This window comes from Lathamus discolor, chromosome 3, assembly GCF_037157495.1.
Source record: "Lathamus discolor isolate bLatDis1 chromosome 3, bLatDis1.hap1, whole genome shotgun sequence".
Taxonomy (NCBI): Eukaryota; Metazoa; Chordata; class Aves; order Psittaciformes; family Psittacidae; genus Lathamus; species Lathamus discolor.
This window is the reverse complement of record NC_088886.1, coordinates 18,107,535-18,121,095: the sequence shown is the minus strand read 5'-3', so window position 1 is coordinate 18,121,095 and position 13,561 is coordinate 18,107,535. Positions and strand designations below refer to the sequence as shown.

The 13,561-nt window shown below is 35.4% G+C and overlaps 1 protein-coding gene across 2 annotated transcripts in view; it reads right to left on the bottom strand.

The window, feature by feature from the left end:
• BRINP3 (BMP/retinoic acid inducible neural specific 3) overlaps positions 1-13,561 on the bottom strand; it is a 211,659-nt gene that overhangs the window by 58,842 nt on the left and 139,256 nt on the right. For both annotated transcript variants that reach the window (XM_065672591.1, XM_065672592.1), the window contains exons 5-6: positions 7,388-7,493; positions 4,317-4,553 (exon numbers count right to left, since the gene is read on the bottom strand). In XM_065672591.1, the coding sequence (XP_065528663.1) occupies positions 4,317-4,553; positions 7,388-7,493 (343 nt within the window). The remainder of the gene's footprint in view (positions 1-4,316; positions 4,554-7,387; positions 7,494-13,561) is intronic.

Sequence of the window (13,561 nt, the reverse complement as noted above, 5' to 3'; positions counted from 1 at the left end):
CAGCCTTCTTTGCTTCAAGGACATGTTGCTGGCTCGCAGTAAACCTGGTTTCCAGAGGGACCAGGTACTTTTCTGCCAAGCTGCTTTCCAGCCGGGTGACCTGCAGCGTATCCTGGTGCATCATGCAGGAGTCCCCAGATGAAGGACAAGGAATTCTCCTTGCTGAACTTCATGAGGTTCCTGGTGTGATACATGTTTTAATTTCACCCAACATTACATTCATCTAACATGATTACTTGGACATGTGTGCATAGATTGGTCATACTAAACCATACTAAACCTTTTTGTAGTTGCAATCGTTTTCAGGATCTTTAACTAGGTACACCAATTTTTCTTTCACATCTCATGGTTCGAAAAGTAAACAACAATGTAAACTGCCTAATTTGAAAGAGAGGATGAGGTTGTAGAGAAAAAAAGTCATACTGTTTTTGTGTTTTATTTTATGTGTGCAAAGTCAGTTGGAGAGTTCCAAAGACACAAACTGAATGTAACTGCCCACTGATTTCAAATAGGATTTAGGTATTGGAGAACTGTTTTTTTTAATTTATTTTTTTCCCCTTTAAATGTAAAGATCTATTTCTCTGTTGTTTTTTCTTAAACGGACAGACTGAGAGATAACACTGACAGTGGGATTGATTGCAGCCTTCCAGTATCTGAAGGGGGTTTATAAGGATGCTTGGAAGGGACTTTTCATTAGGGACTGTAGTGACAGGACAAGGGGTAACGGGATAAAACTTAAACAGGGGAAATTTAGATTGGATATAAGGAGGAAGTTCTTTACTGTGAGGGTGGTGAGGCACTGGAATGGGTTGTCCAGGAAAAGTTGTGTATGCTCCATCCCTGGTGGTGTTCAAAGCTGAGACTTGGGTGACATGGTTTAGTGTCGGATGTCCCTGCCCACGGCAGGGGGGCTGGAACTAGATGATCTTAAAGTCCTTTCCAACCCTAACTATTCTATGATTCTAAACAAACCATCTTAAATTGAATATTAACTTCTTCCTCTTTAGGTTAAATTCTGTCCACACATAATGTGCATGATTTCAAGTGAACCTACTTTTACAGGTGTGTGTTAAGGGATAAAATTTGCTACTGGATTCAGAAGACTATTTTGTTATATGTAAGGTAAGGAAGGGTTTGGAAGGCAGAAAAGTGAGAAAGTTAATACATTTGTATTTAACCTTACTTGAATCTGGAGTTCATGTTTCAAAGAATGGAATTAACTAATTAATTAATCCATTCATTCATTCATTCATTCATTCATTCATTCATTCATTCATTCATTCATTCATTCATTCATCTATTCCTCTGCAGTTAGTAGTAGATTATATGGATCATAATATATGGTCTGGATTATCCTGTTCTTTGTCTGCTCAGAGACTAAAATACTATATAATCTGACATTCTTCAACACTACTTTTTTCTAGCTTATTTATATTTCTTCTAAATTATATAGATAAAATGTAAATTACATATAGAGTTAAACAACCTACTCTTTTCTCAAAAGTTGACTTCACCTGACTTAAAGACTGCATCAGCTTTGGGGCCCGCAGCATAAGAGGGACATGGACCTGCTTGAGTAAGTCCAGAGGAGGCCACAAATATGCTGTGAGGGCTGGAGCACCTCTCTTGTGATGACAGGTTGAGAGAGTTGGTGTTGTTCAGCCTCAGCCTGAAGAAAAGGCTGAAGGAAATCTTATAACAGTCCTCCAATACCTAAAGGGGGCCTACAAGTAAGCTGGAAAGGAACTTTTTACAAGGGCATGTAGTGACAGGGCAAGGGAGAATGACCTTAAGGTGACAGAGGGGAGACTCAAATTAGACATCAGGAAAATATTCTTCCCTGTGACGGTGGTGAGGCCCTGGCACGGGTTGCCTAGAGAAGCTGTGGTTGCCACATCCCTGCCACTGTTCAAGGCCAGGTTGGATGGGACTTTGAGCATTCTGGTCTAGCGAAGGCGTCCCTGCCCATGGCAGGTGGTTGGAACTAAACGATGTTTAAGGTCCCTTCCAATCCAAACCATTATATTATGCTATATATCCCTCATCAAAGTTATAAAATATCTATTTAAAACATTAGTTGACTTCAATAAAGGACTTTTTTTTTCTCAGAACATGTACTAACATGAATCACATCATGCTGAGATTTGTTAATAGCTTTTTTCATAGCTTAAATGTTGCACAAGCTCTAAATTTTTCAGAAAATGTCTCAGTAATCAGCTGTGGCTAGAAATGTTTACAGACCATCTGTGGCAGTACTGAAAGAGTTGTTCAGATGGTAATATATGGTTTATGTAGCGAGGTTGAATGGGCAATGACTAAGCTATCTATCTAAAGTTCACATGCTGACTTTCTTTCAGGAAAGTACAAACCCACATACATACAAGGTTACTTGTCTCATCTTTCCTTGAACATGCTTATGCAAAACAGCTTATAAGTTAAAAGCAGAGATTTTCTACAGTACCTATGAGATGTGGAACTCATGCTTTGTATATTTATTAGATTAAAAATCATTTAATAATTCAAGGGCTAAAGAGTGTTTGTGGCATATGTCTCAATGATGTTAATAATCTGTATTTCACATTTTAGTAACCATGCCTACTAGCAATTACCTGATTGACAGATGCATGTGAAGTTGCCATTTTAGTGATTCATACAGCATAGACAGAGCCTTTTTCAAAAGCACAGAGTTTAACTCTTACCCATTTTTCCCCTGACATTCATGTCTCAGTCCTGAACATAGGACTATACATGTAGCTGACAATTATTCCAGCACATAAGTAATTTGATGTCCTTGTATAGGTTGCTGTAAGAATCCTCCATAGATTCAGCTATGTGTGCTCTTTCAGCTTAACTAAAATTCCTTATAAGCAGGTGGTATCAAATGGCACTTTTCAGTCACTGAAGAGTATCACATTCCATTCACAGACAAAATACGGTAAACAAAACCATGCCACTCTGTTGAGTCAATATACTTGTCCTAGATTGTAAAATAGTAAATGGTAGCATGACTCCATAAATCTTAAAGGTGTCAAAATAGCAATTGGCAAAAATGCACACAAAACATACACAAAACCAAACCATAAATTTGTGTTTTTATAATCAAAGAAGTCTGTGATCCTCCAAGAAGAAGATCTAGGGTCACGCTAGAGTGAGACCAGGGCTGGGAAAAGGGCTTAATATCTTCCAAACAGACCAATCGAGTTTTATAGAAAGTTACAACCACTATGATTTTGACTGATACAAGGTCTTTTAAAATTCTCAACCTTGAACTGAGAAAACAGTCTTTAACAATAAACCAACAAATATAAAAATTAACGTGTACAAAGTACTGTTCACAGTTAAGTGCTGTACTGACATTTCTTCTCTCACACACTCTTCCATGACCACTGAACAGTCTTCTTCCCTCTCTCTTCTATTCCTTCTCCAACACACCTCATTAAAAACTGTGATTTATATTTTTTTTCTGCTTCTTCTTTACCTCATTCCTTTCTTTCTTTTCTTGGTGATTTTTCCCAGATCTGCTGAGATTGCTTAAATTTTCCAACCATCTGGCTAGACAGATGTCACTGATATCACTGAGTGAGTGAATTGTGAAAACAGTTGTTCAGAAGCTGATTTTACCTGAGGTTCCTACTCTCTATGGGGCTGGAAGTTCTGATGATCAGGACAGGTGAAATGATGTATAAAATAAACATTGATACTTTAAAGAAAACTAATGTGGCACAAATATGTAGCAACAACGTGGATAGGTCCATTTTAAATAGAAATCATAAGTAGTCACCAACTAAAACAGGATGAACTATTAACTACTTGGCAAATCAAGGGTCAGCTATAATCTCCATTCCAACTTCATGGTATTCCTGGAGGAGCAGCATAAAGGTGAATTACAGGAGAAACTTTAACCCAACACCAAAAAATGGATGTGGAATGAAGCAGCTGTTCCAGCTGCATTACAGAACAAAAAAATGCAGAATACCTAGGTATATAACCTGACTTTGTTCCTAATTTTTTCTGCTTTCTGCGTCTAACACACTTCTTGCTCCAATAGGGACCAAGTCATCAGCCCTGGAGTCCACAGAGTATAATGGATTAATAATACTCAAGCATGGTTGCCTAAATCCTTATGTAGTTACACAGACTGCTCATCATCATGATCACCACTTACTATCAGAAATATAGACTTAGATCCAGGATGTATTAAAGAATATATATGTTTAGATTTACAAACCATTCTGGAAATTTCAGATGGAGTCAGTTGTATAAATACCTTTTGTAAGATACAACAAAACAGACAAAAATTGTATAAAACATCTCACCAGATTCCTCAAATTCACTGTTGTACACATTCCAAGTCTCGCTTATGCGGAGCAGATTTTCTTCCATGGCTTGAATGTCCATGTAGGGACAGTTGCATTCTGGGAATTTTGGACCACAATGACACCAGCAGTCATTGTCCTTGCAGATGAACTCCCCTTCTGAATTGCAAGCAATGTAGCTCAAAGCTGCCTGGACAAAATGCTCTTGCAGATACTCAGGCAAGATGACCTGAAGACCTGAAGGAATTAGAGTAAGTATTATGTTATTAAATGCAAAGGAATGATCCAGTCAAGCAGCTTCATCAACCTACATAACAAAAAAGCAATTATGAAAATGAAAACTATATGGATTTTTTAAGGAAAGTTTAAACTTCTGTCTAGCATTTGCTAGAATGACTTGTTATATATAACATATGTTATATATATGAGTTCATATGTGTGTTACATATATGCTATATATATAACATATATGTTATATATGCTATATATATGAGTATATAAATGCTTTTTCTATATATATAGCAGATATATGAACTAACTCATATATACAATATATATGTTATATATTTCCTTTTTTAAGAATTAGTTTCAGATATATTTCTCATTTCCCTCTCAGTATGGAACACCCATTCTGCTAAGTAGTAACCTGTGTTACTGAGATAGAGCATTTGCTGGTATGATTTCTTCCTAGGGAGATTATCAAAAACAGAAAGAAAGATGACATCAAATTCTCCTTACAAAGAATTGCTCAATGAACAGCCTCAGTAGAAAAACCTTTACAGTAAGGAAGCATGCAGCTGAATTATAATCTTGGTACTAGCAGCTAATTCAAATTTTGAGAGTGCTGTTGAAGGGAAAACAGCCCTGAAAGCTAGAGTAAAGAGTATAATCATAAAAAGAGGTGTGAAATAAACATTTCCATTTTGTATTGGACTTGTTACCATGTTGCCCTTGACACAAGATACGGCTTGTCTAGATAACACTAGTTATCCCTTCATGATTCTGTAGAGACAAATTAAGAAGAATGGGATTGGATGAAATTTTAGAAAAAATTCAGCTTATAGCATTGGTATTTAAGTGGTAAGGGACAGTCAATTGGAAGTGATAGGTACAGATATAAAACCTTGAGGAAGAAAATGCATTCTTAAATTTATTAAAGGTTTAGCATGGAGAAAGAGTGCAAAGCCTAGTTCCCATTGTATCTCAAAATACTCCCGCTATGTCACAAAACCCTTTTCAAAGTGTTTTTACAATTTCCTCTGCCATACCATGCAGAGGCCTTGCAAAAGCATGTCACACTGATATTTCAGAACCACAGAGCAGGCGAATAAAAAAAATCAGAATATTTGTGACCAGAAATTTAGATTTTCTTATCTGAAAATTCTGACCATTTTTTACATGATCCCGGTGATGAGAATGAGTATCTTATAAAGAAGTACTTTAACTAGGTATCAGTCACTCTAGTTACAATAGTAATCAACTAATCAAAAAGCCCAGGTACATTATAAATTCCTATTTATTATTTGTTGTTATTTTCTGTGGAAAAAATAATCTTTCTGGAACCAGTGGAGCTTATTTTGGGGTTAAGTAATTTCTCAGCTTAGGTTCTGGTTATTTGTGAGGTAGATTCCTTCTACATTTGCACTTGGACAATTTCATAGAGATTTATCACTTATTTTTTGATACATAAAAATGATAGCTGTAAAAGTAATTTCATAACCCTTCCAAGTAAAAAGTCACATCACAATTTCTAAAACCAGATTTCTCTGTGCTTTCTTCTACCTCATGTCAAAATCTGTAAAACTCCATTGTTACCTGAGTAAACTTTTCAATGTACTTCTATTCTTATAAAAAGCCTTGAAATTGTGAAAGGAAAAGAAAGCTCAGATAAGCAAACTTGAGTCTTGTTCAATTCTTCCATGAAAACTATGAAACAGTTTATGTAATTCTGATAATTCTCATAATAAGAATCCAATGTGATGCAGCAAAACATTGTCTAAGGGATGCAAATATTTTTTTCCAAATTTTAACTGACAAACATCACGCATATGCTGGAGACCATATTAAATTGCAAATTATTTCTTTCCCTGACAGCCATTCTTAACAGTCAGCAACAACTACACACTAAATGTCCAACTGATTTATGAATCGTTATGAATTTTTTTTTAAACTCGAAATAATTATATAGCTACCTGTAACTGTGAATTAATAATTGCATTCTTCTCTTGTACATATTCAGAGGTGGACACAAGTATATAAATTAAAGATAATTTAATCTGTTTTGATAGTAATGACTTGTTCATGCTACATTTGTGTAACTGAAAAAAGCAATTATTAATGCCCTAGATTATGAATTTTCAAAAATATTTACGTACCTAATATGCAGGCTGGGAAATACATCTACAGGAATTAACAGAAAAAATAGTTAGAAATTGTGCCTCTTTTCTTCCTTTTCCATTTCCTTTCCTTTTTTCCTTTTCCTTTCTCTCTCTCTCTTTTTTTTTTTTTTTTAATCTCTCTGTTTTATTTTTTTGTTGTTCTTTTTTTTTTTATGTATAATTACTATTATTTTTCCAATGAGTGGGATGCCTAACTTTCCACATTTTCATAAAAGTCCCAAAAGGAGCCTTTGGACTGTTCATTATTTAGAGTCTTTGAAAAATCTGTATACCACTCCTTCAATGACTCCATTCATTTCAGTGGCACAACTGCATGAGGTATAAGCTACTACTCAGCATGTGCAAAGCAGGCTGAGCATGTTAAATGTCACTCCCTGCTTGGTGGAATCTACGGGAATTCAGATTTTTAAAAAGGTGAGAGAGTGGTTGCTAAATAGGATGGTAAAATGTTAACAGCATTATTAAAATTATTTTCTGATATGTAGAGAAATTGTTTCCATTTCAAAGGCAACATGAGTTACTGACATTTCCTTCATATTGTCTAGAATGTATTTATTGCACACACACACACACAAAGAAAATGACCTTTTATGAGGTGGAAGAAAGAAAAACAAATAGTGTGATAAATGTCATCTTGTTTCAAAACAAATTAATGAAATTGCACCTACATACCTTGCAACTGAATCTTATTTTCAGGACTCTGAACCAGAACAGAGCTGACAGAATCTAGGTTGTCATAGTTACTGCAGCCAAGAGGACCAGTCCGCGTTTCTGTTACCTAATGGCAAGGGAATGGAAGAGCATTTACTGTATTAGACAGAACAGACTGAGGAATTCAGAAGCTCATTTCATAAAGTTTCCCTTTAATTCAGCTGGCGGCACATTTCAGACTTAATTAAGGTGAAATAGCTCAATTTAATTATGAAAAGTATGACTGCAAAGGTTTCACTGGTACCACAGACTTTGGGGAGTGCTATTTCTATTGCAGAGAACCCTTACAAAGATGTTAGCTGACCAACAGTTTAAAGACAATTTATTTCTTTATAGCTATGGGAATTAGAATGAGTTTAATAAACGTGGTTCATTAAAATGAGGACTGTGATTTTCACTGATGAAACCTGTGCACACAGCAACTCCTTGTTGAAATCTTGGAAAAAACTTTGACTTTTCTTCGGTAGTAGTAAAATCATTTTGTGAGCTGTATTTATTATGGTGGTAGCGGTAGGATATATTTCATCAGGGAAAGACCTAAGATAAGTTTAACCATAAAATTCTATAGACATCCTGCCTATTGTAATCACTGAATCCATGACCACAAAATCAAAATAAAACTACATTTATCTTTACACAAGTAGACAAGTAGAGCTCCAGCTTAACAGTTGAGGATTGTGCTTGGTAACGGGCAGTTATTTAAATGAGTAAATTTAAATAGGGCAGGTGGGCATCTCCACAGTAGATCATGCAGCACCTCAGCTTTTTTCTTTTGCCTGCATAAGGAGTCAAGAAAAAAACCCCAAGTTATTAGGATAGATGGGTATACCATGATCCACATTTGTTAAACTGGATTGTAGAATCTGTAGAAAATTCATTATTTTGTAGTTCCCCTTCTTCCTTATACCAAGACCAGGCAGAAAGAAGAATGTGAAAGTGAAACAAAGGTAATACAACAAGAGCCATAGCAGAAAATTCTGGCCATCACATATCATCCCAGCTTTCTTTATTGCCAAAATACAACCATTTCCTCTATCATCCCACTCCCAGACTGCTCCCAGCCACTATCCTGGAACTTATTAGCTCTCTCTTTTTTACCATCTCAGAGGCTGTGGTGAGATTTACCCTTATGTGGTGATTTGCCTTAATTTTGAATACAACCACTTCTATTTTTCTGTTACTTCAGGTATTGTATTCAGGTCTGGATCTTCTGGAGAATAAACTTAAATTGTGGGGTAAAGGAGCTCATATCCAAACTATACGTTACCACTGAGCAGATGACTGACATGCAAACAGACAACTAACATTAATCCTTATGAACAGATGGAAGCTCGATATTTTAACAATCTATTTTGAATAGAATATGAAGGTTTGTTAAAATAACTCAAGAATGCTGATGTTTCTTAGGATTGCCTGGCTCTCTTACAGTCTGTGCTACCTCCAACATGTGTGGATGGCTTTGCAAAGTAAACCCAAAATTTTAGACTATTCCAAGCTTTTGGCATATGTCCATCACTTTGGACTACTGCTCCTGAGAGCAGAGGAGACCCTTTGTAATGCCAGGAGCCAGTGGAAAGGACACACAGAACTGACTTCAGCCAAACCTGCACAAAGAAATGAGATGGAGTCAGGACATGTCCTCCCTGTACATATTTGGCAGTCTTTAATATTTATGGCAGGCCCAGTTTGCTGTGTTTTTTTTTTTTTGCTTAATCATCCTGTATCAGCACAAAGACTCTTGCAGAGGCATCATGTTTGGCTTGGAAAGTCTGGAATAACAATTTTGATCTATGTGTGATCTTTCAGTCCCCTCTCTCTCCCAGCAAGTGGTCTAAAATTCCATTCTAAAATCTCAATTTTGTGTCATAATCCCAATGCATTTACATAATCATAATCCATTTATAAAATAACAAGCCACCTATATTAAACAAGATCAGTAACTAGAAGACAATAAAAGGTGAATGTTATCGTGAGTTTTATTCTATCTCTGAAAGGTTATGCTTAGCATTTATATATGTAAATTTTTATTTAGAGATCTATTTATTTTTACTGGTGTTTGGGTTTCTAGATTTTTATTATCTTTTTCAACCATTTGTCTATAAGGCAATGCATCTTCATAAAGTTTATATGAAATATAAAACCTATAAAGCCAATTTTATAATTTTTATCTATTCTTATTACTCTTATGTCTCCTGAAATCACAAAATAAGGAAAGTTAGTAAATAGATTTATAATTATCGTCTCATGCATCTTCATTCTTCATTTGGATTATTCAAGCCATAGGTAGGGACTGCCTCTGTTTTGATTATGGGAGTGATAGTGCTTGCTGTATTCAGGTGTGCCAAAAGGCAGAATGGGGAAATCATCAATCCACTGATTCGAAAGAGAACTATATATATATGAAAAAAATGAGCATGGCTAGATTTTGAGATTACTTACAAGCATTAATGACTGTTATAGGTAAGCAATGAAATATTGTTCTAATTATTAATAATAAATAATGCTCTATAAATAGAGTAATAAATAAGGGTCTTTTCCACATACTATATTTTCACTCAAACATATGTTTGTGTTACTCATTTTTTCACTTTTCCAAGTACCCGTGCCTTCCTCTGTGAACTCCTTTGCTCTGGTACTCTTAGCTTCTACATAGAAAATAACTGAAAGAAGAAAATACAAATTTATAGTTCCAACATACAACAAAGAAAGATCAAATTTTCTTGTTGGGGTTTTTGAAATAGTCCAAAATCCAACTCCATTCAGAGGTCAAAGGGATGTACTTACATATGCTGTACAAATCCTACTCAAAAAAGATTGTAAATCAGAAGAAGAATTCGATTATTTGATCAATAAAACCCTCAAAATTCTGTCAAATTTTCTGATCAAATACAAGGATTTAATTTTTAGATAACTCATTTTTATTACAAAAGAAACTACAGGGTTGGCGGTGGGAGGAGAGGTCCAAATGTATTAATTCTAGTTTGATCCATGTGTAACTGAAATAACTGATGATTTTAAATTTTTTGTTTCAGGAACAATAAAAATTAAGTTGAAAGGGCAATAGCACTTCTTTAATTATCTTCCAGAGAAATGTGACTATATTCTGTCCCAAGACCACAGCTGAAGAGTGTTTTGTCTGAAAGTGTACAATAAAGATAAAGCAAAAAAAAAAAAAAAAAAAAAAAGAGAGGGAAAGGGAAAATGTAAATACAGAGTATGCTGAGATGCTAATGTAGTCCAGAAGTGATTGCACATGAATAAAAAAAATCATAACTTCATAATAGTTTGTAAGTTCTAGACCTCAAGTTCTTAAGAAACACTAACTCACAATGCAAAATACCACAGAACAAAGTCATTTAATAACCAAAACACCCTAAAAAACAGTAACAAAATATATATGAAACCATCTGACATGAACCAAGCAGGCTATTCTCAAGTGACTTGTTTTCAATGATTATCACAGAACAGGTTTCCCTGGGCAGCAGGTTTTTTAGTTTCCAGAAATAAACTATAACATTTGGCATTAATGAGACAAATGCCTACAATTTTCAGTCAGTTAAATCTCATAACCATGGTGATAACGACCCGATTATAACTGCATTGAGAACATACCTCCAAGCACTTAAGCAGGGATGAATTCTTGTGATATCAGTGGGTAGTATTTCCCTGGGAAACAGTATGCTTTTTTTTGTCCATGATAATTAAGGCTATAGAAGGCTTTCCTAATAAAAGGGAAGTATATTTCTGCAGAGATTTTGTTCCTAGTGCATTCTTTTAAATACACATAGCGAATAGTCCTAACTACATGCCCATGCAGAGTTGGTCTGCTGTCTTGCATAAAGGACCATCCTCTTCGACAAGACTCTTTAAAAAATGCATTTCACTTCTACGGAAGATAACTGAGCCAACATAAAGGAGAATGATACAATGCTAGTCACTTCAAAATAAGCACTGCATTCATATTCACAGAAACCTCTTTAATATTTTAAACATTAAAATGATTTAGAGCAAACATCATATATACATGACTACAGAAGAAGGTCTCTTCTGAACAAATGGTGCAAACAGAAGACAGGGCAAAATTATGGAGTGGGTAGAAACCTGAAGTCTTTAGGTTTCTCATGTATGACTCCCTTGTCCACTTCACCTTCAGGACTTGCCTTCCAGCCCACATTGCCACACATTGTCCTCATTGCACATTTTGCGGTCAGTGCCCATTTCACCTAAAAAGAAAGCTGACCAAATGTATAGAGACTAAGTGTTCTTTCTATTTAGAAGGGATCTCCTGCCAACTTTCTTCCCCACCCCCCACCCCCTGTGGCTTTTTCACAAAAGCACCCTTTTTCAGCAGTTTCCTTTACCACACAATAGTTGCTGCTCTGCTATTTGTGTCATTGAGCATATTAAAAGTCTCCCACTAATAGTATGTAATTGAAATAAATCAAATCTTGCAAATGTTCCAAGCAGTGACATATCATGCTACTGGATAGACGAACTTTTCTGAAGGAGGTATAGACAAACCCAACAGCACCAACGGTGTCAGGAGTTGGATTAACATTTTCTTTTTTTTTTTTTTATTGCCACCATTCTAGAAAATACCTCATAAGCATCTAACATTTTCAATATGTTTTCAAGTAGCATTATTGATAGAATAAGACTGATGTTTTAATTTGAAGAGTCCCCTATTTCAAGAGACCTGGAATCACTCCATTCATATTTTTCTGTCGTCTGCTGTTGGAATATGGACAGTAAAGCTGATTTTTCTCAGAATGAAATACATTGCAAAATTCCATTAGAAGTGGAATAACAACTTTTTTCAAGTTTTTGGGCAAGGAGATGACTTTCACTGAATGCGACAATAAATCTTTCAAAGAGATTAGTGTAATTCCCTCTCTCTCATATCTACACTCTCAAGAATTTATTGTGAGCTACAACAATGCATTTGAAATGCATTATCCCCACATAAACCATTAAATACCTCAGAAATCAGAATATTCTAGGAATTGGAAATTAATTCTGAATATGAATTCTGCTCTGCTGTTACATTTGTTAAAAATATTATGAGTTTTTAAGGCTGTTTAGGTTCAACTGATGAGGAGAAATCATCTGTCTGTTCAAGTCTATTCCCCAGTATCTCAGAGAGTAATTTATTATCTGTTAATTGCAGGAAAATCCACAGGAACTTTGAAACAAGTCTTTGAATATATGCTGTGCCACAGGAAAATTAGACAAGAAACCAAGACTGTCAGGAATGCCTCAGTTCTGAACTAGCAGGAAACATATAGGTTGAACTAAATTCTAAGGTTACTTGAACTAGGTGTCAGGTAGGGAGGAGAAAATTATTACTCCTTATGCTGTTCTGCAATGCCGACTCTGCACACTGTGTAACAGTCCTGAAGCTATATAAATTAAAAGTGGGAATTTACCTCAGCTAAAATCGCTGTCAGCATTAACAGTTCTGACATCAGAGCTGCAATTTTCCCTTTTCAAGGACTTTTTAAATCCTCTGCATATCAGATGCTGTGTTCCCATGCATCCTTAGGTAAAGCAACAGGGAAGTCTGCAGGAAATGAGACTGCCGGAAAACTAGTCAGGGCAGTGGTACCAGAAGTCTTTATTTCCTGCCCTTTCAGAACTGAAGGTTGCATCAGCCTCATACAGAGAATAAGGACAGGCATTATTTCAGAAAGAATGAGATATTTCTTTTAATTAATCTTAAAAAACAGAGAAGGGCAAAGTTCTCTTATGGAGAAGTAATGGATTTAGTAAAAGCATAATAAAAGCTGAGTAGTCTGTTTCAGTTTACATTTAGATACCTCTGCTTGTCCACATCTTACTTAAATGAATATTAATATTATTTTTTCACAACTTTTATTGTCTAAAGGGGCAGCTGAGCAACTAACAATAAATTAAATCTATATATATTGTTTAAAAGATAAAATTAGAAAAAAGAGGACAGCATAGATACAAATTAAGATAGTAGTTCATGTTCATAAGTATCTCAAGGTACCTGCAGAAAGAAAAAGCAGAGAAGCCTACTTCAGTAAAGCCCAATTCCCAAATCTCCATCCTTTTCCAAACGTAACTCCATTACTATATAAATGATAAAAAGCTCCAAAGAAATCTTTGGGCGCA